The following is a 23847-nucleotide window of genomic DNA, read 5'->3' as shown; positions in this document are numbered from 1 at the left end:
ACAGACAAAAGATTTGGAGATTTACAAACCAATCCACAGAGCTGAAATCCAACAGGATTTTACCAGCCGAAAGCTTAGCTGCTCAGTCTTTATGCTCTGTGCCCTTTAAAAAAATTACAATTGGTGTTGTTTGTATGAATGCCACAGTTGTACAATGCATGAACTCGTATTGCAGGTATTCTTCGTGTGATAACAGAACCTCTGCTCTCTTGTTCTCCCAGGGCTGATGAAATCGAGATGATCATGACAGACCTTGAAAGAGCAAATCAGGTAGGATTTAAAATTAGTTTCTCACATTCTAAGTATGACTTTGATTTATTTTTTTTTCCTTCCTCTTTAGAATTTCATGACAGTTCTTTTATATGCAATTAGCAGTCATTACTGCACAGTAAGAAAGTACTTAAATTTAGAGAGGAATTCAGATCTTTGGGAATAGTCTCAATTCCATACACGGAGTGGCTGTGTAAGGTGATGAGGAAGATGCGTGTGGACATGCAGATTCCCAGGTGGTGTATGAAAAAGGTAATGGTTTCATAGAGAGGAACGTCAGCCAGGCATTTCTTTGTCAGTGAGCTTCATTAATCCATCTGTCAGGTAAGATCAGAGATTGCAGATCATAAGTTGCTCAGGTCATGAGTTTATAATCCAATTTAAACGTACGCAAGAGCAGCTTGCATTCAGTTGCACAGAAGGGGGGATGCGCAGTGGTGGGCTGGGAGGAGGATTGTCCCCTTTCAGATAAATAAACCAGTCATGAATCTCAGCCTCAGTCCTTTTATTGCCAACCACAGTCTGCTTGATGTCTTGTTACACGGGACTGGATAATCACAGCAAGTGCATTGTATTTTATATTAGTTCTATATGCACTGGAAAGATGTTAATAAAGTAGAAGGCAGATTTGTAAGTTGCTGGTTTGATGATATAGTCAGTGAAGGAAAATTGGGTTTTGCACAGTGGGTTTTTAGTTCTGTCAAAGAACTTTTGTAGACAGCATTAAATATTTATGAAAGTGCTAGTAATTATTTGAAAATCCATAGACTTTCTAGAAATTATGTAGGTTGTAAAAGATGTTTTGGTAGAATTATTTTGTAATTCTTGCGAAGGCAGTTTGTCTTTCAAAGTTGTAGCAGTTATTTACCCAGTAGGTTTGTTCTTCAAGTAGAAAAGTTGTTGTAATTAAGGAACAGGTATTTCTTATTTCCTGCTTGCCACACTAAAATGGAAGATACCCATTTACATAAAAATGCTGGCAGTATTTTCCTATCTTACTGGAACAAACTTGCAGTGGTTTTTTTCTAAAGGTACTTGGATTTTTTTTATGTCACTGTTTATAACCTCTTATGTGCATGATCCTTATTGTGGTTATAATTAAGCAGACTCTGGGTCTGTTCATAAACAGTGTGCAGTTCCATGAGGTGCTGTCATGCAGCAGAGGTGATTCTGTCTCTTCTTTCCTCTTTCCCTCCCCACCTCTTCTTCCCCCTCGAGGCAGCCATGGTCCTTTCCCCCCAGAAATCACCCTTTGCAGTTGGAAATGTTTCATGAAAAACACGGAGCTCACTTACTGCAGAAGAGCAGGAATTTGGGGTGAGGGGACCAAGTTTGTTTTGGTTTTGTGAGTTTGGGAGTTGGTGCAACTCAGCAAAGCATGGGACAAGGGGGGACAGGAGGAGATTGTGACCTTAGGGCAAGGAGGGAAGGGGAAGTGTTGATGAGCAGACCATCCCTGTAGTAATAGTGCAATGCTTTGTCTTTGTAAAACACTTTCAGAAATGATAACATTACAAATGAGTGATCTTTGTAGCAGCCTCACTTTACAGTTGGAAAAAAGCTGGAAGAAATTAAATCAAGTGCACAGACCAAAAAGTGAGTTTGCATCAGGCTGAAGTGTTACAATTGCAGAAACAAGTACTTAACATAATTATCTATTTAATAGTTAAATTAACATTTCCTTTTAATGTTTCAGTAAGTACTTATTCCCTATTATTATGGCTACCTTTAAAGAGTAATGCTCAGCATGACTTCTACTTTGAGGCTAAATAGATTGCCTTGCTGATTCTGATGCAGTGTTTTGCTGTTCTGGAATTAACACTGACCCAAACTCAGCTGGGATTCAGAGGAGAAATGTACAGAACTGCAAAATGCTTGTGACAAAAATGAGAAATATTTTTAAATGGCAGGTACTTCTTCAGGTTTCTGTGTTCTGTGTGATGGAAGCCAGGGGATCAGAGTGGGTGTAATTCCCACCTTCTTGTTCTGTTGAATAGAGCATGGCTGCTGCATGAACCACTCTCCTCCATCTTTAGACTCTATCACCTCTCTTCTCCCACTGTTTTTTCTTCATTTGGATCCTTAAATTGTTTCATGCAGAAGCTTTATTGGCTTGTTTGTGTGTTATCACAGCACTCTCATTTCCCAGAAGAAATTACTAGATCATAGACATAATGACCTTTAAATACTTTGCAATATTCTGCTTAGAAAGAAAAAGAGGTAGGACCAAGTGGCCACAAAATTCAGTTTGTCTTCATCAACTCCAGGCATAAATGGAGCTTTGTCGCCAGCTGTACCTCTAGTCAAAGAGGAACAGCTCTAAATCCCTGGCCTGAAGGAGCAAGCTGCCTGCTGGGGCTGAGGAGCATGGGGTGGCTGCCCTGATGCTGCAGGTAGCGATGTGGTGGCAGCACAGCTGCTCAGATGACAGTTTTCCATCAGCTGCTAATCCAGGCACTCAGTGTGGGTAATCCAAGACCTTGAGTGGTGTTTTGCAGCTGAGATGGTCTCGCTCAGGCTGGCAAAGCTCAGAGAGGGTAACTGAAGTATTGCAGCTTGCCCTGTTTTGGACAGACGTGTTCTGGCAGGAGCGTGGATGTCACTGGTGGTCTGCTTCAACCTCTTGAGAGATGTAAATCAATACAGAAAAGGATGAGATTAGTGCATAAAAATGGCAGATTCTACTGTATCTCCCTTAAGAGCAGTGATGACAGAGCTCCTAACAGGGAGGTGTAGCAGGGGTGTAGGCGCTGAAGGTTTGCATCCAGCAGCCCCCTCGTGTTGAGCAGTAGGATGCTGCTGCACCATCTGCACAGCAGCAGCTGGGTGTGCGTGAGCTCTCTTTCTCTCACAGTCCCTGAGGTTGTACAACTTGGGCCCATAAGAGATTGAAGTCAGAATATAACAAAATGCAGGAGGCATTGCTTATTTCCACGTTAGAATCCAACCAGCTCGATGGTGAAAATAACCTGAGAGTTCACCCTCACATTTCCATGAAGATTTAATAATCCTGTAGATTGAGGAAGGGACTCATTTTATTAAGATTTCATTTTGCACAATAAATCACTGCATATTTTCTGATATGCTACGAAGTATAATAATAAATAATTAAAGCAAAACTACCCTTACTTGTCAAAATAAATGATTTATCATAGTTTGGGATGTAGCATCTTTGAATTTTTTATTGTTTGATTCCCAGAATATTACTGTTTCCAATCAGTGAAGTTAATGAAGCTCCAGTGTGCTTTTCTGCGTGTACAACAGTTACAGTTACATGAATGTATATTTTATGTAAATATTTATGGTTAGTCCTGTTCTGTACCTTTTCAAGTTTACACCTTTCTTGTAAGTGTTTATGGCAGTAAGTCACAAATATTTGGGATGACGAATTTATTCAAATGAGTTATCCTTCTGTTCCTGTATTTTATCTGGCAACCCAAAGTCATCCAGTTGTGCATGGGAAGCGCCGAGGCTTCTGTTCAAAACCATCCCTTGCGTGTTGCAAAAACAGAAACACGTTGGAGTGTCTCATTTAAGAAGTGGGAGGAGAAGGCTCCATGTAAGCTTTTAGCATTGAGGCTAGGTTTGTCGTTTCATGGCATCGATGTGTCCACATCTGCTGGCTTTGTACACTCCCTTCTCATTGTTAAGAAAAGAAAGGAAGTGCTTTTTCACTTCTGAAAGATAAAGAGAAGGACTTCAGCTGGCTTGGTTGACACTCGATGATTATATTTTAATCTTTAGGAGGAAATAGACTTGAAAGGTCTCCGATAAAGGTGTCCATAGACTTTGAGAGTAATAATAGAAAAGTACATAGGATTTTTTTTCCTGCAGACTTTATTGCAAAAGCTATAGAAAAGTAATTAAACCTGTTTTTTTCTTCTGTGTCTATGCCATGTTATCCCTTTGGAAAAAGCAAAGCGTTTCCATTGGTTTTCTTCCCATCTTTGCAGTGCTGAATGCATTCCCAGATTTCTTCGGCTTTTTTTTCCGAGGGAAAGAAAATAAAATATAGAAACTTCTGTTATCAATAAAACAGCAGCTCCTTCTCAAACACATCGCCACTTATGAAAGAATCTGGACTAGGTCAGTCCTGTGTATCCCAAGGAAGTGCAGTGTTAGATTTTCTAACACTGTTTCTAACTGTTTGTTAGATCTACAAAGCCAGGACTAATAAGTTTTAACACTTTTTGTGTCAAACTACCACTGAAATAAATAAAGCAGTGTGTGCTGTTGAAGTACGAACAAAGCCTCACTTGGTCATCATAGCAAGAAAGCTCTTCTCAGGTACTTTTATTTTCTATGTCATTGGTTACAGTACCTTCCTATCTCTAGCACATCGCATTGGAAAAAGGTTTGAAAAGATATTCCCACTAAGTGAGATTGCTATAAAATATGTATGTTTTCAAGCGGCAGATGGAATAATTTCTCCTCTTTCACTTAGCAACACAAATGCAACAGGATATAGGTGTAAGTGCTGCTCTGAACCACCAGTGGTAGCAAACCCAGTGACAAGCCAGTTCTCCTTGTTGGATTGCCATGAAGATGGCTATTCATCTTGACACGCTTCTTTCATTTGCACCAGTGCTGGCACACGTCCTGCCAGAGGACCAGAGCTTTTTGTTTCTGAGTGCCTGTGCTGTGAGCTGCCGCGCTGTGCCATGGCTCCCCTGGCCTTGGGAAGCGATGCCATTTTATGGCCGATGAGGTCATGCACTTAACACTGTGATTTAATTTCACTGTCTGTAAAATGGGAACAATAACATTTACTTTATAAAGTGCGTGGAGATCCTTGCATGGAAAAGGGCTGTGTGAAGGCAAAATACGGTTAATATTATTTTCATACAAACACAGGAGTTTCCTGTAAATGCTTGGCTTTCAGTCGGGAATACATTTATCTGGCAGCCTTTCAAGGTGGAAAGAAAAGCACAATAGCCTGGAGACAAGAACGAAGACAACCCAACCTCTTCTGTTTATTGGGTATTTTTTCTTTTTCATGTAATTCTCCTTTGCTGGGAAAAAAAAAAAATAGGTGCCAGAGTCCTGGAGAGTCTTTCATGTCACCGATTTTCTGATAACCTTACTGGTGCTTTGTGAAAGCTGGTGGGGTGGCTTAAAGGTCTCAGAATGAATTTGTTTATCACAAAAGTTAGGCAGAGTTGAAATCACCTTGAAGCAGTGTGCTGTACGTGATCTGCACCGCCGGGAACACGGCTTTTGTGGCAGCTTGAAAGGCAGGCAGCGTGAGCTGGAAGTGCTTACACCAGGTGTGATGGTTGCTGCCATAACCAGGCCTGTTAACTTCAGCAGATTTACTTGTGATAACGGGCGTTCCTGGCCCATAGAAGGATTTTTGTATAGCCCTGGATTTAGCAAGTAAAAAGAAAGACCAGCTTGGCTCATGGAATTTTAAGGGAAAGGTGATACTTCTTGCTTTTATCTCATTTCCCCATTCACACCACTGCTCCTCGATCAAATGAACATTTTACTGCCAGTAGAAGAGCACTCAGTTCTTCTTGTTATCTTGTCAAGGAACAATGAGAATAATGTGTACTGGATATGTTGTGTTAGGCTTTTAGTTGTTTGCAGGTGGAAAGCACACAGCAACGTTCTGATTGTGACCTGCTGGCTTCCTGTGAAGGGTACAAAACTTACATACTGTATGAAGGAGAACGAACATATTTGGATCTATTATGGTACCAAGGAGAAAACTGTGCTCGAAAACAAGTGGTATAGGAGTGAGGAGGCATTGTTTGGCTGCTGTATACAGAAAAAAGGGCTTTTTTTTTAGGATGTGCTGAATTTGAATGGTCTTTTCCAAGGCCGTTGGTGTGACTGTCATGGGCATCGAGGCTCTTCTACGTCACAGATAGGAAGTGACAGCGCAAGAGTTGTAGCGCTTTGCTATGGAATGCCTACTTCTCAGCTAAAACAGGGTATTTTCACACAAAAAAAAGGTTCTGTGAACTTTCCAGCGGTTCCAAGTTGTGCAAGATTGCTGTTTTATCCATTTTCCATACTGGGCGTCTGTCTCTGGCTGCATACTGTTAAATTCAGGAAAAATTGTCCAACCATTTCTAAGAACAAGATTAGGGGGGAAAAAAAATCCCCGTTTTCCCACATGTTAGGAGTTGTTCTTTCTCTTCTGGTGAGGAGCCTGCTGTGCCCAGATTTAAGGGCAGGAGCTTGGCACTCCGTGAGGGAGGCTTTGCCTTTTTCTCAGGGTTATATCTTCTCATTGCTTCAAGTAGCAAAGTAGGAAAAAAAAGAAAAACCACCAACCCCAACTTTGGCCAGCCTATGAGTGTCTGAGAAGAGCTGAGTTCACACAAACCCAACAGGATCTGGTTTGAATTTGTGGGCTTTGATGTCCGTGTCTGTCCCAAGCATGCTGCTGTCTAACTGTGCGGCCGGGTGAACATTAACCAGCCAGGCTGTGCTGCTGGGTGCGGGGAATGGTGCCACTTTGACGTGGGGCACTGGGAGGGGGAACTGGAAATGTTGGGGTGGGAGCTGGAGGTGGAGAAGAGGCTGTGGGGAGGAGGAAAGGAGCAGAACGGCGCTGCTTTGGGGAAGGCTGGAGGAGAACCAACGAGGGAAAGCAGGAGGTCATCAGGGTAAGGCGAATTCTGGAAGTCTGTATCTATTTGTTAGGTTTCTGAGGCAAGAGCTTGCTTTCACCAGCTTGGAGCTAATGGCACCATTAAGCTCACACAAGATGGAAATTCCACAGTGACTTCAAAAGAGGACAAAATAACAAGCAGAAGGGCTGGGAATCTGAGGGGCAGGGTGAGGATTGCAGAGCCCCATTGTGCTCGGCAGGCGGACGGCAGTGCAGCTGATGGCTGGGGGAGAGAAGGGGTGAGAATGGAGGAGCCAGCACTGGCACGGCCGTGCCAAGGACCGGTGGGAGGCATGTTGGGGTCTGGGCAGTGTGGGTGGCTCAACACGGGGCTTTGCATGTGTGTTCAGGAATGTTTGCATAGCCCTTCAGTGCCATGGCAGGAAAGAGAAGGGTGAAGCCTGAGAGGAAGCGATTAATTCCATCTTTGGAGTGGAGTAGGATTAGTTAGCAGTAAATAAGCCACAGAGGTCACATGCTGAACGAGAACAAAACAAAACACTCATTCGCTGAGCAGTATTCGTGCTGCAGGTTGCATCAAGTAGCAGGGCTCACTGGAGCACAGAGGTAGCACGTTAGTGGGGAGTTACTGTGTGCACAGCCCTGAGCTCGGGGGAGGCTGAGCACAGCAGTGCTGAGCTGGGCTTTCAGAACTTCTAAGTGCTCCATTTTGAAACCATAATGTTCTTTTAACAGGTTTTTGTGTGTAATTTATAATTCATATTGCAATAGCACCCAAAAGTGCTTTTGAGAGGCATTGAACACATCTATAATTCTGGCTCTAAAGAACCTACATTCTGGGAGAAAAAAGGGAAAAATGGACCCATATTTCCCGAACAGAATGGCCCAGAGTTTCTGTTGATGTATTTTTAACAATGCAGAGTATGAAATGTTGTCTAATATTATTCGTAGGATTTCAACAGGTGTTCTGAGTTGGCTGGGGAGGCTCTGCAGAAATGGCAGCTGACAGCTTACTGTACATGCAGACGTAACATCTATTAGAAATATCCTCTGTGGTTCACTTGCATGCAGGCTGAATAGATTCTCAAGACAATGCTGTTATGAATGGAAACCATCAGCAGAATTGCTTAAGGCTGCAAAACCCATTACTTACACAGCACTGGATGCAAGGTCCGTGGTGTAGTACCTTGTCTTCCTTTGCTGTAGCTGCTTAGCAGTTATTCAGTCAATATATTCACCTCCATATCTAATGAAATGCAAGAAAATAATTAATCTCAATCCTTATTGTTAGCTCAGTTTTTCATCCTAATACCATCCAGCTGCACAAACAACAGAAACTTTCTCTTTTTGGATCTTTCTTGTTAATGCTGCTACCATTTTATTCATGCACACAATGGGTTGCATCCCGTGCTCTGATTAATAGAGCCCTGTTACTGTACTTTTTACAATTGCATTTTAATTACAGCTGTAGAACCTATGCAAAATCATTTAATGTAATGTTGTGAGCAAATAGCACAGATGATGTAGTTAGTATTTGATTGCAGTTAGTTTACTGATTGATTAAACACAAAGCAGCAGAGTCTGCTTTGACTGGTGACTGAAAGACCATGCACACACAGTGGGCATATAGGATCTTATGATGTTCAAATCATGTGTTTTAAATGAAGGACGTGGTTGAGTGGCATGGTGATGATGGGTTGATGGTTGAGCTTGATTATCTTAGAGGTCTTTTCCATCCTTAATGATTCCACGATTCTCTGATTTAGGTTTTCAAAAGGAGGAGCTGAAAAAGAGAGGAGTGTAGAACACGGAAATACGGCAGCTAAAAAATGGAGACATGGATTTGTTATCCCACAAAGGGAGAGAGCCATCAGTGTGAAGGACAAAAGCTAGTCAGGAAAAGTTTTGGCTTTGACTGGTGGCAGTTTTGTGGTTTTGGAGAGGTTGGTTATGTCTTGGAAATGGAGGTAGCTGAGTGCAGTGTGATTTGCAAGGAGCAGCCCAGGTGAAAAGCAGTGATTATTTGAGGAGGAAAGCACTGTGTTTGGAAAAGAAAGAAGGAAGAAACTTGCCAGAAGGGGCGTACAGTGTAAAAACAGCCAGGTGCTGTTCCACTCTTCTTAAGAGAAGCTGATGTGCTCTTATGGGAAAGAGTTTGCTGCTATTTATTGCCTGATGTTACTGATCCATCTGTCTCTCCCGACTCTTGTACTGAGGGGCTTTGCTCATAGCTCTGCCTTTCTCCTTTCTATTATTATTCAATATTTATATGGCAATTTTGTCTGGTAGCCAAGTCCCAGGCTTATCAGATACTGCATAAATCCTCAGCAGTTGTAACTGATCTGTGCAGAATTGTCAGTGTAGGGTTAAATATTGTTGAATAAATCGACCTGCTGAAAGAACAGAATCAAACTATTCATGTTTGGGGAAATAATTACTGAGGAAAGACAGCCCACAACATTGTATGTGTGTTAGAGAGAATGGTCAGAATATCTTTTAATTCAGCATTTACCCGTGAGAATTGTTCCCATGAGGAACCTTGCAATAAAATCTGCTTGGTCTATGAGAATAGAAAGAAATTGAATAAAAAGACTCCATTTCCACTTGTATTTATTCAGTCTGGGAAATTCAGTGGGCCGCAGCATTAGTATCAGCAGGGGATTCCTTGCTCCTAGCGTTAAATTACTGTCATAATCGCTCAATTATTTCTTCCTTGTACTGTTTAAAATAAAAATCCATCACATTCTATGTTTTTTTCTAACATTTATTAGGTTGAGTGTTTAGGAAAATCAATTATATTCAGTCAGGCATGAATTGATGAATGTTCTTGTAATAATTGTCAGTTGTTAAACTGAATGTACTTTCTCTTTTCACCCCTTTTCATTTCCTTCAGAGGGCAGAGGTGGCTCAGAGAGAGGCAGAGACCTTAAGGGAGCAGCTCTCGTCAGCTAACAAATCTCTCCAACTCGCTACACAGATCCAGAAGGCACCTGATGTGGTGAGAGAAAATATTTACTGACTCTTACAGGTTTCTGACATTCCTGCCGTACAGCTCTTTCAATTTATGCTCACAGCTATAAAAATATCTGTTCAGAATAATATTTTAACTGAAATGGAATTGTGTTCCTTTGGGATTGCCGGTTTGTTAGACTTCTAAGGGGGGTTGGTAGCTGCAAAAGGCCTCGAGATGGACAGAAATGGCTCCGGTCTGTGCTGGCCAGCACACTGATCCACTGCTGCCAGTGCAGGCAGATAGCAACAACTCCTAGAAATCATTTCACGTTCATACAAGCATCAACTGTGGAAAAGTAAAGCAGCAGCACGATGTAACAGAGTGCTGTTAATGCTCTGCATGCCTCAAGGGGCTTCAACTGAGGGGCTGTAACCAATTTCACCCGAAGGGCATCAGTGGGTCCAGTTGGGTGAATGCAAAGACACGATTAAGGGAAATTGGGTCTAATTCTAAGCAAATTCAACAAACAAATCTTGCTCCTTATATCATCCTTTTCTTGGAAACCATGCATGATTTCAGAAAAGCATCCAGTTGCATTTAAATACATTTGCAGAAAATGAGTCAAATTATAAGTCCTCCAGATCTCTTTGGTCGCCTATTAACATGACCCAACGTTTTCTTAACGAAGTCAAAAGACAGAGAGGCAGACTGCAGAACAAAAAACACAAAGCCTGAATCTCTCTTGTAACTCTGAATTACCTGCCTCTTCCTATCTTATGTCCTAGTCTTATCATTATTTTAACATTAGGTCTTTCTTGTATTTAATAGTACTTCTGCACTTCATTTATATTTAATATGACAACTACTGCAGGATGAAAATGATCATTATCTATCTTATTTCAGACTCTACATTCTAGTCTCAATAGGCACAAGCAGCAGATGATTATACAACTTGTGATGTTTCATGCAAGCAAATTAGAGGGTTTTTTCAAGTTAAAAGTATAATTCAGTGTAATAGGAGAGCGTTGTTAACTGCTGCTCGTACATGCAGCTTTCTGCGAGACACGATGGTATGTAGTCCCTGAGAATCGAGCTCAGTGTTTAGGAGATACAGAAAAGGCATTTTGTTGTGCCTGTATTTTCCAGAAGAGAGGGGATGGAGTGAATTTCAGTCTGCCGCGATGTCATCTTGAATTGTAAGGAAAGTGCTTGGGTGACAGCGTCGGTGGGTTGAATTCTCAGCTCTTTCACCGTAGGATCTTCGATATAATGCTCACCATCATTGTTTCTCTCTTGGTAAATGGATTCATTCCTACTTCTCTGGTGTTTTGTGAGGAGCAGCCATTAACCTTTCTAAGATGCGCTTTAGGCTTTTTAATGGAATGTGTGTTCAACTTCAGGCTGCCTCGTGCTCGCTGGATCTGCCCAGGGGTTTCCTTGTGTTCCTCCTGGAAGAGAGGCTCAGAGCTCTCCAACGCATTATAGCTATTGATTTCTTAACACAAAAGGAGACAAAAGAGATGTTGCAATCAGCCTGTGCTAGCTTTTCTGAAAAGATCTACCTTCCTTCCTTCTTTGCTCTTTCTTATTTCTTGTCAGTCTAGCAAGGACGTTTCAGGCTTGAGGACAGAGTTGGCAGCCATGGAAAACTGAAGTAAAAAAAAGTTCTAATTTAGGGGATTTTTTTTAAGTGGAGTGCATAGGCAGAACAGCCTTGTCTTACAGGTGTCACGTGGATCTGCATCCCTATGGAGAAGAGGCTTCACTTGCCAGCAATAACACTGAATAATTGTCATGCAAGGAGCAAGTTCATTGGAAATAGCAGTTTGGGGCAATTTCTGACAATTTTGCCTGAAATGTGTGGCATACATATGAAGAGCCAAAGGCACACGTCTCTGCTATTCTTGATTAAGAAATTCTGCTCCATTACTTCAGAATATTTTATCTGATTAGTCTTTTGCTAGCACAGATTTTTATAGTTGTCAAAGCACTTGGACTATTAATAATAAATCTGAATTTGACTTTCGCAACTGCAGTTTTCCAGTACACTTGGGAAATAGGGAGATTTATTTGACCTGTTATCCCCGTTCTACCAAGGAGCTGTGCTGATAAAAAAGGTCCATTTTCCAGACCCATGCAGTCACAGGAGTACAGGCTCAGGAGTTGTTTCTGTCTCTCACACTGTCCCGTGCCGTGCTTGGGCCTTACCTACCTGCCCTGAGTTCAAGCTCATTCCTGCCTTTATTTATGTGGTCTCGTGGTTTTTTTTCACAACAGGAGCAGGCCATCGAGGTGCTGACACGGTCCAGCCTGGAAGTAGAACTGGCTGCGAAGGAGAGGGAGATTGCCCAGCTGGTAGAAGATGTCCAGAGACTACAGGGCAGCCTCACCAAGCTGCGGGAGAACTCCAGCAGCCAGATCTCCCAGCTGGAGCAGCAGCTGACCGCCAAGAACAGCACGCTTAAAGTAAGGCTGCGTTTGGGGCTGGGGCACACGGTTGACGTAGCAGTATTGGGTTTTACTGATGTAAGCTCTCTGGGATTACCAGAAAGCAGTGAAATGGCTGAGGTGAAAAGGCACAGAAAATCTTTTTTATGTTTTAAAACTCAGCTCCCATTCCAGTGCTTGGCATTGTAGATCTGCCATGGCTGTTTGTTGTGCTCTGGTTTATCTTTGAATTTACCTGCTACTGCCTCCATTTCTCCACCTATTGAAAAAGGAAGTGTACCATTTAGAGCATGAAGACAAGTGAAATTAAGACACAAAGGGAAGGCTTTTTAGTAAGCATTTAAAACTTTTTTCAGCTGTTATTTGCTGAGCAGTAATTCCCATTTATAATTAGCAGTGCAATCCTGTACTCATTTGCTACCAGTAGCACTGCGCTAAAACTAGAAGAGCACCAGTTTTGTGAGTGACCCCTTTACCTTTTTTCCAACAACTTTACTTTCTTTGTTGCACTGTCCTACCCAATGTTGATCTATCAGTAAGCATGAGAAGTGTTTCCTGACATCTGTTATGAATCAGTTTCCTCTTAACTCCTGTCTCTTTCATTGTTCTACCATCTTCAAGCTTCAGACTGTAAACAAGATAAATTTATCTATTCCATTAAATACTGCATAGTTTTGTAGGTTTTATAGTCAGAGAGTTTTTTGAAAGCAGGAGGCTGATGGTACCCACTTAGCTCTAACTGTGGCGTGGGTAGCTTTCCTCTATCAGAATGATTTAATGCTCAATTGAAACTCTTACAAATTGTTCTAATTCTGACATTTCATAGAGGCTGCTCGTTTTGCTCCGGTGCAGTGTAATTTATGTGGGGTGAAATAGCTGCTAGGGGTGAAAGAGTGATGCAGTCAGTGAGCTTTCTACGTTCTGCGTGTTTTAAGATAGCTTTGGAGAATTGTTGTGAAAATTCAGTAGAGCCAAAGAAGTCTGCTGGGTTCCTGCATTGCTGGGATCAGTCTCTGCCCATCTGTTGTACATGTGGGCGCCACTGAGTGCAGGAGAAAGGAGCTGACCTGGAACTGAGGAACAGATATTGCTGGCCAACCCATGCTATCAGGCTTTTTAATTTTTTCGTAAAACCTGATAGAAAGTATCTTGAATCTTTGCACGTGGCAGATTGTCTTGAAATAGAGCAAGTTCCTGTTCAGGTCAGTATCAGTTTAGCCATTAACTTCAAAGGGAATGGGATCACAGAAATGACAAAGCAAGTCTTTGATTTGCATTTTGGTAATCTTCCATTTTCCCAGCCTTGCCCAGCTGATGCTCTGTATTTAGGATCCCATTCATTATGCATTGACACTATTTCAACCTTCTTTAACCTTATTTGTTACACTATAAAAAATATTTGAACTGCTTTTTTTTTTCCCCAAAGTGCTGGGAAGGCCTGCGTCTGAGGTCTGTCATACAAAGAGCCAAAACTCAGTGGTGATGTGTTGATCTCATGTTTGATTGTAGAGGGATTGCTTCTAGAATAGCTGAGATGGCAGTGGGTGCCTCCACAACTAACGAATCACTGTTTCACAAATTAAAGCAATGTTCTCAGACCGTATCTTGGGGGAATCCTTTAATGCTCTATGACTTAATGAAACAATACAGAAATGCTTCCAAAATTATTGCTTCTTTATCTTCATCTGATCTAATAATCAAAATATGTCCTCTAGTAACAAGACTCTTCTAGCTGTAATTATGTTAACTCTTCATTGCTGGGAGTTAGAGCTTCCCTGCCACCCAGATAAAACACAGCAGTGCCAGTCAGCAAAGATACATCAAGTAACCTTGGTTAATTGGTCTTTTTTATTTATCACTCTAGACTAAACTAAGACATCAGCCTTTTTTTTTTTTTTTTTTTTTGGATGTTTTAAGTCCTTCAGTAAAGTCCATGCTATTTCACCTGGGACACTTTAGTTAACAATGTGATAAGGGTTATTTGATCGTTAGAATAAGAGGGGACGCAGTATGTGCATGCCCTGATGGGTTCATTCATACAACAAATGCAGCGTGATTCCTTAACTTGGGTGCTTGCAGATGTGCTGTACAGAAATGCCACCATTCCTTTTGTCCTCTGGCTCAATGCATTTTCTTGTGCTGGAGGATGTTAGAATATATTTTGTCTGAATTAACCAGGTTGATATTTAGTGCAAGATATTAGTTCCTCCAGATTGTCTCACAGCTTGAGCCTTTGTTATGCTATGTTCTGTGCATTTTACAGGGTTCTTCAAGACAATTACCATACTAATACATTTTAAAGCAGTCATTGACTGGGAAGATGCCAAGTGCCTAAATGGTCTGCTTATATATGGGCACTGCATTCCCGGGTGTTGGTTTGTATTGTTTAGTGAAAGTATACATTTAGGTGCAGATTTTCCATGGCAACAGTCTCTGTATTAGGTACTTGGGAATGATGGATGTATGTGTTTTTTATACAATTCAAAGTAAAATATTGCTGCTTGTCATACTGCTATAACAGCATAAAAGTGGTCTTATGCCCCGAGAGTCCAAACCAGCTTCATTCTATCAGCATCTTTTTTTTTTTTAATATGTTTTCATGCCTAAAATTTCCTGACAGAGTTACTGAATATGACAGATCCCCATACAGAATTACATTTCATATTGGTTGCGTTAAAATGGAAATCAGTCGTTTTTCTGTATTTTATGTGTTTGTGCAGAAGGCTTTTTTCTTACTGTACCCTTGCCTAAGTAACTAACATCTTATCTGACAGCACTGATTGTTTTATATGCACTCCAGTGTTCCTTCTACCGAGGACTAGCATGATTAGCCAGTTAACCCTGCTGTTAGAGCTGCTCTAGACTCCAAAATAAGATGCTGCCTTAAGAGGCACAGAGGTAAGGGGCAGAATGGCTCCAAGGTTCCCACTTCCCACAGTGGCTGCCCCAGCCCTGCTCTTGGTGTACCCAGATCCGCTCTGCTGCAGGACTTTGTGGAGCTGCACTTCAAAGCAGTTTGCTAACAGTGCTCCAGGTTCACGTTAGCCCTCACCCAGCACCCCCTGCGTGCAGACAAGCAGGCTGGGAGCTGTGCAGGATCTTCCCAAATTCACATCTCCACCAAAGGCAGCCCCACAGCCCTGTTCTTTGTCATGTCGTTCTTTCCTTTCCCTCTGAAGTAGATGCTCTTTCATTGAGGGTGATGCATCGTGTCATTTCTTTGGGATTCTGTGCCAATGTTGGTACCAGAAATTCAGCGAGGTAGAGCTAGCCTGAACTGAACCACGGACATTGCAAGGCAATAAACTCTGTTCTTTCTCTGCTTAGATATCAGGGGCATCTGTACTAAGCAAAGAAATCATTAGTGGGAAATTAATGTGGCTTCTACAAGCAGCATAACCAGCATCAATTATGTATCACTATGTTTTAGGCCTCCTGAAGCGTTCATCCTCTAGTGATGAGCACTGTTGTTGGGAGCAGGGGCTTTGGGGTAAGGTCCAAATGTGTGGCGTTGCATTCTGGATTGTGTTAGGAGGTTTGCTTCAGCATTTGTGGCATCTTCACATTGAGGAGAAGCCACTGAGACTGCCCTACGTCAGGCAGACCTGAGCCAGGAGCCAGGTGGTCTCAGTGCTTCACCTCTGCTGTGTAACTGTATTAGTTACTGCAATATGTAATGCTTCTTCAGCCTTCTTTTCATCTGGATAAGGCTACCAGGGGCTGTCATGTCAAGAATACAGGATGTGTCAAAGCATCCTGCTTGTTTACTCTGTTCTTGTAAAAATCTCACCTGCCCCATTTTTAATGTCTTCTTCACCGATCTCTTTATTGAACATATCACAGCCACATTACAAACAGCCAAACTGGGACCTACTGAATTCTGTAACACTTGGCACCCTGTAAATAAAGGAACAGTGAGGTATAATTGTGTTTATGTTGAATTGGTTATAGTTTGTTTCCTAATATATGTAAATTAGGTATGAGTCATTAACCTTCACTTGTGCGCTGCTGTATATATGGAATAATTTAAAGATGATTTTGAAAGCCTGCAGAAGAAAATCTAAACTAAATTCATGTTCTTTCTTTTAAAGCAACTGGAAGAAAAACTGAAAGGACAGGCTGATTATGAAGAGGTTAAGAAAGAATTAAAGTAAGTGTTAAACGCTCACATAATTTTTTCACAAACTATTTTAACAATACTTGTTAAATAAAGCCACAAGTTTGTGTTCTTGGAACAATAAAGAATTCAGTCAAAACCACAAAGTCGGAGAAATAAGGAATATTGGCTGAAATGGCATCCAGAAGCAATGTGTCTGCTGCATCTGTGGGTATGCCTTCTTTGTTGTAGCAGAGTGTTGCATTGCAAATAATGCAGGTGTCCATGGAGAAAGGGCTCTGCAGTTATTATGCACCGAGGGTAAAAAGTTTGAAAATCTCTGGTATTTTAGGTGGACCACTTTCAAAATTCCCCAGCCAACAGTTTAATGTAGTGTGGACCAAGAATTTAATACATGGCCTTTGGCCATAATACCTTTTCTCTGCTTCTGCCAGCCAGAGTTCAGCACTTGCCATTTTCGTGCTGTGCTTGTTTCACTGTATATTTTTGCTAATATATTGTGGTTTTAAACTAAAGCCACAAACAGCCTCTTCCTATTTCAAGGGTGTTGGTTTTTTTTGAGAGAGACTTAAAAGAGCCTCATTTTAAACTACAACCAGATAAGCTGTCAGGTTCAGAAGAGTAGGTTCTTGACTAGGGGTATATTTAGTGTCAAGGTTTAAGTAACTGCAAGGAACTCCATCTCTTCTTTCATCGCTCTGGCATTTTTGTGTGTATTTTAAGAAGATTGAAAAAATGTTACCTTGTTTAATGAGGTATTTCAGATGAAGCTGGAGTCATGTGCTTTTGTTTACACATCCCTGGAGAATGTGGAAAGCAGGTTTGGTTTTGTACACCCAGTGACTTTCCAGACCTGGTGCCATTATATTAGAACCATGCTGGCTGCAGTTCTTGTTCAGTGCCAGCAGCAGCCTGTACAGGTGCAGGTGTGTAGTGTCAGTAAATGAGTTGACCATTTCTTTGATCACTATGAGTGAATGTTAACTGGTCTTAAAAAAAACTTCATCATTCTGCATGTGCTCATCATTTCAAGGTAAATCTGCAGTGAAATAGACTGGAGAATCTCTTGGAAGTGGCCCTTGTTGGATGCCAGCAAATTAAGTCCCCCTTTCCTGGCCTGTGATGAAGCATGTCTGCCATCTCACCACTTCAGTACCTTTTAGTGCTGTCGAATGCAGCCCTTCTTTTTTTCAGTGGAACTAAAGAAGTTTTCCTGATGCTTCTTGTTCTAGCTTTTATATCACTACATGTGTGGGTAATGTCTTTTATTTGGGCAGCGTGACTTAGGACAGACAGCTGCCAGTTAGTAGGTGGCCTGGGGCTCATGTCTGGACTGAGCTGGGGGCTACACCCTTGGCAAGAGCACTATTTGCAGTTTTACAGTGCTGCATCATCACAGCAGCTCATGCCTGCCAGCCCCTCTGGTCCCATCTGGTGCAAAAGATGTTTCAGAACCTGAAAGTGCATCCCTGACAGTCTGATCTGAAGTGAAACCACAAAAAGCGTATTGCTGTAAGTCTGGTGTCCCGTGCATTGCTGCAGTACCCTGAAGCACTGACAAGAACTAGCTGTTCATAATGCACATGTGTACCAAGTAAAAAGAATCCTGTCAGTAAGAATGTATTTCTCAATCCTTTGGGCACTGATCTCTGTTTTCCTTAATCCTCTCAGAGATGTTAGAGCTATTCTAGAGTAAGGGATCTCAAACATCAGCTGGCTTCCAGTGTTGGGGAAACTTAATGGGGTCCACATCAAGATCTGGAGTGGAAGAATTTCTTCCTTTCTGCACAGGCTTTTGTGCCAAATGGCTTTTAAAACTATTTTTGAGATCTGAGAGCTCTCTGTGTCCTTTCAGTTCCCTCTTGAGTAATACGACAGTGCTAACCTTCCTGCCTTTGCAGCCAAGATCATAAAAACAGAAAGTCGAACTGTCCCAATGCACATTTTGCTTTAGAGTAAGTCTTTCAAGTAGTCTTAGATGTGCAGATTGAAGTCACAAGATCATTCTTTTAAAAAGCAGATAACTGATCTTGATAAGCAGCAGACTGAGCTGAGATCTCATGGGCAAAGATATTCCCGGAATCCGAAGGGGAAACATTTTGCTTCCTCATATTCCTGAGAAAATGTCTCTTTCATGACACGTTTGGAGAGTCATTTTTAACATGTTTAAGGTGTACATGATTTGAAAAAATGAACCTGTTATACTGAGTATCCCTCCAAGGGCAATTCAAGATACCATCGACCTGATTTTTAATTCATTTTGCCTTCTCAGAGAAGGAAATTACCTGTGAAATTGCTAGTAGGCTATTTCAGGTAGCAGAAAAGCCACTTCAAACAGGCAGAGGTCACTGAGTCTCCAGCTGAGGTTGCTCATGCCTGTTCCAAGCTCAAGGCAAAATGCAGCTGCTGCAGGGTTCAGGGGCGTTGCTGGTCCCAGCTGGCAGAGAGTGCTGGGAGCCGAGAAGGAGCAGTAGGGCAGCCTGTGGAGGTGGTCAGCATGGCAGAACAGGGCTGTACAGCCCTGCTGTTAGTGCTGAGAACCCCTTGCAAACACTGAATACATTCAGGCTTACTTTGCACTCCAGACTGCTACCAGTCTGGTGCATAGCTGTGGGAGCACACTGCTTCTGGCTCAGCTCGCCCAGGAGGGAACATGGCTGCTGTGCTCCAGGGCTGCTCCTCACGGCCATGGTGGTAAGTGGGGGCACTGGGATGCAGGTGTGATGCTGATTTGCACTGAAGTGACAGAAACAACAATTATGGCCATGGAAAGCTTGCCATGCAATGGATTGCTATTACAGGCTGTCATATTTTTCTGTTCAGACGGATCTCCATATATGACTGTTGGGACGCACTGCCATTTGCTGACCTCTCAAGGCCGTACTGTGCAGAGTCCATTGAGGATGCACATAATTGCTTACCTGAGCCTGGGGGATTTCCTGGATGGGTTTCCTCAGTGTATCTGTCTTCCCCAGCTCTGAACAGAGCATTTCCTCTGCAGAGGTGTTGTCCTAGGAAACGCTTTCAACAGTGATTAGCAGCCCAAGTAAACATCTGCAAAGTCCATGTAATGCCAGCAGCTTTGAGAACTTGAGCCATTGGAGCATGGTCTCTCACCTGACACGGCTCCATCAATGGCAGAAAAGAAGCACTTGTGCATATAGGTGAGGTGCCCACGAAAGCAGAGTGTTGGCAGCACTGCTTTCTGTGCAGTGTATCACAGGATAACCACAGCCCTGATTTCTTTGGCCAGAGGTATCACCCAGTGATGCTGTGTGATAAAAGTGGTTCATACACATTCACACCAGCCTTCTGCTTTGTTTTGACTCACTTCCCATATTTGTTACATGATAAGACGTTTGCTCCCTGCCTCACAAAGTTCCTGGTGCTTTAGATGTGAAAAATGCTGCAGAAATGCTATCTGTATGTGTTGAAAGCTCAAATCATGTATTGCTTCGGACTGAGGAGCCTAACAGCCTGCCTGCACATGGCCTATTTAAAGCAGTGTGTAGACAAAGCACAGGAATAAGTTTGTGTTCCTGTATGGCTCTCATTGAGCAGGCAGCACCAACAGAAGGGAGCCATCCTCTGACTACTCAGTATTTATGTACAACATCGGCAACGAGGCTATCAGGTTCTTACTCTTAATGTACTTATAAATATGTGGATCTTTCATATTTCTTAAGAAATATTGTGCCATTGTGTCTTCCCTTTGCCATAGAACGAGGAGGTGATTAAAATGAAAAACTGCCTTTTAGCCTGTAGTGACTTGGTTGGGAAGATTATTTGTGCATATTTTCCTTGATATGTGAGCTGGTGTATATTATATAAAGCACTGTAACCATGGTGGTGATTCCCCTGTTTTGTTGCTTTGCTGCAACTTTTCCATTCCCTTCAAGCTTCGCAGATAAATTAATATTGTTTCTGACAGCTTAAAATGTTATATCCTTATTAACCTTTAAATTTACGCTTTAAACTGGCCTTGTGGGATTGCATATGGAATGATTTAGAAGACGCTTGAGAAAATTTTCTTATCCAATAACTAGTTTGAATAGTTATTTTCTGTATTCATTATCAGATGGAATTACTGCAAGGAAAGTTGTTAGCGCTTGTAGTGTTGCTGGAGATTAGGAAATGATAATGTTAATGCTCATTAGTGCAGTTGTTATGAGGAAAAGAAACAGAAAATAATTTCTTTTCTGCCTTCCCACAGTATATTGAAATCCATGGAGTTTGCACCACCTGAAAGCTCTGGTGCGCAGGTACTGAATCTACTTTTCTTTTCTTAATTACTTCAGCATTTCAGTTAATTAACCACAGTTTCTCTTATAACTTGCTCGCGTTAGCACGGGCAGCTTCGTGTTGATGCTGAGACATGTGGGATGATCACTGCTTTCCTGATGATCTCCGTGCAAAAAGCTGAGCTGAACATTTTCTGACTGTTAGTTTCCTTTAAGCAGCCGAGGAGAAAGAATGGCGTTTCAGCTGGTGCTGCACTGGGTAACCACAGTGGTGTGCAGTTGGGTCTTCTAAGATCCTAGAGCTGATACGCAGCTGAGCTGGGTTTGCATGCATCTCATGCTGGTAGTGCAGTGGGCAGGGACTGGAGCATTGTAAATGCTAACCTTGAAAATAATGCTCCCAAATAAAACAGACCTCTGAGTGTTGGGAGAGCAGGAAAAAAACCTCTGCTCTCCCAGTGAGTTACTCTCCATAAGTTTGTATGTTTTGAATTAAGCTTTTCCTCCTGAAATCTGAATGCAATATCAACCTATGGGGGTTAATTTTCAGTGTGCTTTCTGATGGCCGAGGGTTGGCTGTTTACAGGAAAGTAAATGATGGCTTTCTGTGACTGAATTTCTTTTTGAACAAAGCGTTCAGCTGAAAAGCAGCATTTCAAGGAAATGCTTAGCTTGGGTCGCCTGACCTAGAAGAAATAAAATAATCTGAACTCCTATTATAATCAGATTAAAAGTAGTCTACAGCTCTTAAATTGAAAGCACGCCAGTCTCATTTCAAAAGAAGCAAGATTAAGTAAATGTTCCATTACACATTTCCAAATAACGCAGAATTGATGAATGATTTCCACTGGAAATTAAACAGCGCATCTCTACTACAGCTCATGTAGGAGCGCTGAGTGATTCCTGCAAATATATGCATGTTGAATTCCCCAGCTGCGCTCGTAGCAGAGATGAGCACTTGTTTTCCTCTTCTGAAATCCTTTTAATGCCCGAGCGAGACTTTTAATGCTGTTGGAAACAAACCTCCCACTTTGATTTTCCTTAGGATGCATCGAAACCGCTGGAGGTGCTGCTGCTGGAGAAGAACCGCTCGCTGCAGTCCGAGAACGCCACGCTGCGAATCACAAACAGTGACCTGAGTGGTAGGTTGACACCGTTTTCAGCTCTTCTGCTATGTTTGTGTCTCATAAAGGGAGGGAGGGTGGAATAAGAGGTGAGAGTGTGAGCTAACGCACGGCAGGAAGACGAACAGGCAACAAGAATGCTGAGAAGTGTTTGATTTCTGCAGTCTTATAGGCTGGATAGTAAAGTAAAGCTCGGAGACCTTGGAGACTCTTTAAAGGTTAGGAAAGAGGCGTTACGGGATGTACCGAGTGGTAGTGTTTGAGGCTGTCTGCTGTTTTGGGAACAAATTCATCTGTGGCACCAGAAGTCTCTCCCCCCACGCACAATGTTATGCAAAATGTTTGCATGCAGAACACAATAATCTTCCTGTCTGATACATTTAGATATATTACCAGCAGGTCAGCTTGGAAAAACAAAATACTGTCTTTTTAGTGAAGTGTGTTTGCTGTTCAGCTTTCCTAATGTGGGCTTTTTACATTTTGTGTGCACATTTTTTTTAAATGGCAAGTCATGGAATTTCCAGATACTCGAATGCTTATGGTTTTTGCAGCTGGAAGAAAGTTATAAGTTGCCTCTGGCACTGGGATTACTGAATTCTGAAGAGTTTTATGACTTAACTGAGTGATCTTGGTGCATCCACCTATTGGTGATTCCTTTATTCAAATTGGTTTGTTCCAAAATGTAAATGTTTGCTGCATTTGGGCTCAGTCAGGTCCAATGAGTAATGTCTTGAATGAGAGACATCAAAGGGACTTGCTGTCTGTAACTGCATTGATTTTAAATGTGTAACTGCACTTCATGTAATTGTTCTAGTTTTAATGTCTGTAAGGGGGATTCTCCAGGCTGCAACATACAAGAAAGGTGCAAACATGAAATGCATGTTGTTTGTTTTGGGGGCCTTGTTTGGCTTATTGAAATTTGAATTATGGAAAAAAAAAAAAAAAAAGAAAAAAAAAAGAAGAAGAAGAAGAAGAAAAAAAAGAAAAAAACCAAAAACAAAACGAAAACAAAAATCCCACCACCACGTCATTGGCCCCTGTCAATCTGCACTTTTTCCCTTTGCGGGGCAAACTTTGCATTTTTTATCTTGGTTTTTCCCTCTTTAATCCCCCATAATGCATTATGTTTGACCTTCCTTGTAGGGTCAGCCAGGAGAAAAGGGAAAGACCAGCCTGAGAGTCAGCGTCCTGCAACCTTGCCGGCTTCCCCTCCTTCTCAGTTGCTCCGCAACGCGGGGGAGCAGGCTTCCAATACTAATGGTACACACCAGTTCTCACCAACGGGTTTAAGTCAAGACTTTTTCAGCTCATCCCTGGCAAGCCCCAGCTTACCCCTGGCCTCCACAGGAAAATTTGCACTAAACTCTCTCCTCCAGCGACAGCTAATGCAGTCCTTCTACTCCAAGGCAATGCAGGAAGCAGGAAGCACAAGCATGATTTTTTCAACAGGTCCTTACAGCACAAACTCCATCTCTTCCCAAAGTCCATTACAACAAAGTCCGGATGTAAATGGCATGGCCCCATCTCCCAGCCAGTCAGAAAGTGCTGGGAGCATCTCCGAAGGCGAGGAGATAGACACGGCCGAAATTGCACGTCAGGTGAAAGAGCAGTTGATCAAGCACAATATTGGACAGCGGATATTTGGACATTATGTGTTGGGACTGTCGCAAGGGTCTGTGAGTGAGATACTAGCCCGGCCAAAGCCATGGAATAAACTGACTGTGAGAGGCAAGGAGCCATTTCATAAGATGAAGCAGTTCCTGTCGGACGAGCAGAACATCCTGGCTCTTCGCAGCATCCAGGGTAGACAAAGAGGTAAGCGCTCACCAGCCGAGGGACTTGCCCAGTTTTCCTCTTAATTGCAAGTGCAAAAAGGTGAAGGTTTCTCTGTTTGAGGCCATTTGTGCATTGCTGCTGTTTTACCTCGATCAGTAAGGTGCAGAAAGCACTGCTTTGTAGCCCTGCTTTTCAGCACCATACAGGTTAGTGCCTTGGCTGATGTGTTAGCCAAGACAAGGAGCAGGGAACACTGAAATGGGGAGTGAGGAGGGGTCTCCAGCTGCTGCTATCAGACATACATGGCAGTCATTTGTTCTCTTGTTTATTGAGAC

General features: G+C 42.3%; 1 protein-coding gene across 1 annotated transcript in view; it reads left to right on the top strand.

Annotated features, from left to right (window-relative positions):
* Nucleotides 1-23847, top strand: part of CUX1 (cut like homeobox 1) — a 177916-nt gene that overhangs the window by 107773 nt on the left and 46296 nt on the right. The window contains exons 9-15 of the mRNA XM_042830406.1: nucleotides 222-270; nucleotides 9747-9851; nucleotides 12084-12272; nucleotides 16346-16404; nucleotides 20585-20633; nucleotides 21658-21754; nucleotides 22880-23551. Of these exons, the coding sequence (XP_042686340.1) occupies nucleotides 222-270; nucleotides 9747-9851; nucleotides 12084-12272; nucleotides 16346-16404; nucleotides 20585-20633; nucleotides 21658-21754; nucleotides 22880-23551 (1220 nt within the window). The remainder of the gene's footprint in view (nucleotides 1-221; nucleotides 271-9746; nucleotides 9852-12083; nucleotides 12273-16345; nucleotides 16405-20584; nucleotides 20634-21657; nucleotides 21755-22879; nucleotides 23552-23847) is intronic.

Source organism: Centrocercus urophasianus, unplaced genomic scaffold (assembly GCF_019232065.1).
Source record: "Centrocercus urophasianus isolate 14NV4802_14NV808 unplaced genomic scaffold, USGS_Curo_1.0 seq_33, whole genome shotgun sequence".
Classification (NCBI taxonomy): domain Eukaryota; kingdom Metazoa; phylum Chordata; class Aves; order Galliformes; family Phasianidae; genus Centrocercus; species Centrocercus urophasianus.
The sequence above is the reverse complement of the archived record's forward strand: the minus strand, read 5'-3'. Positions and strand labels throughout refer to the sequence as shown.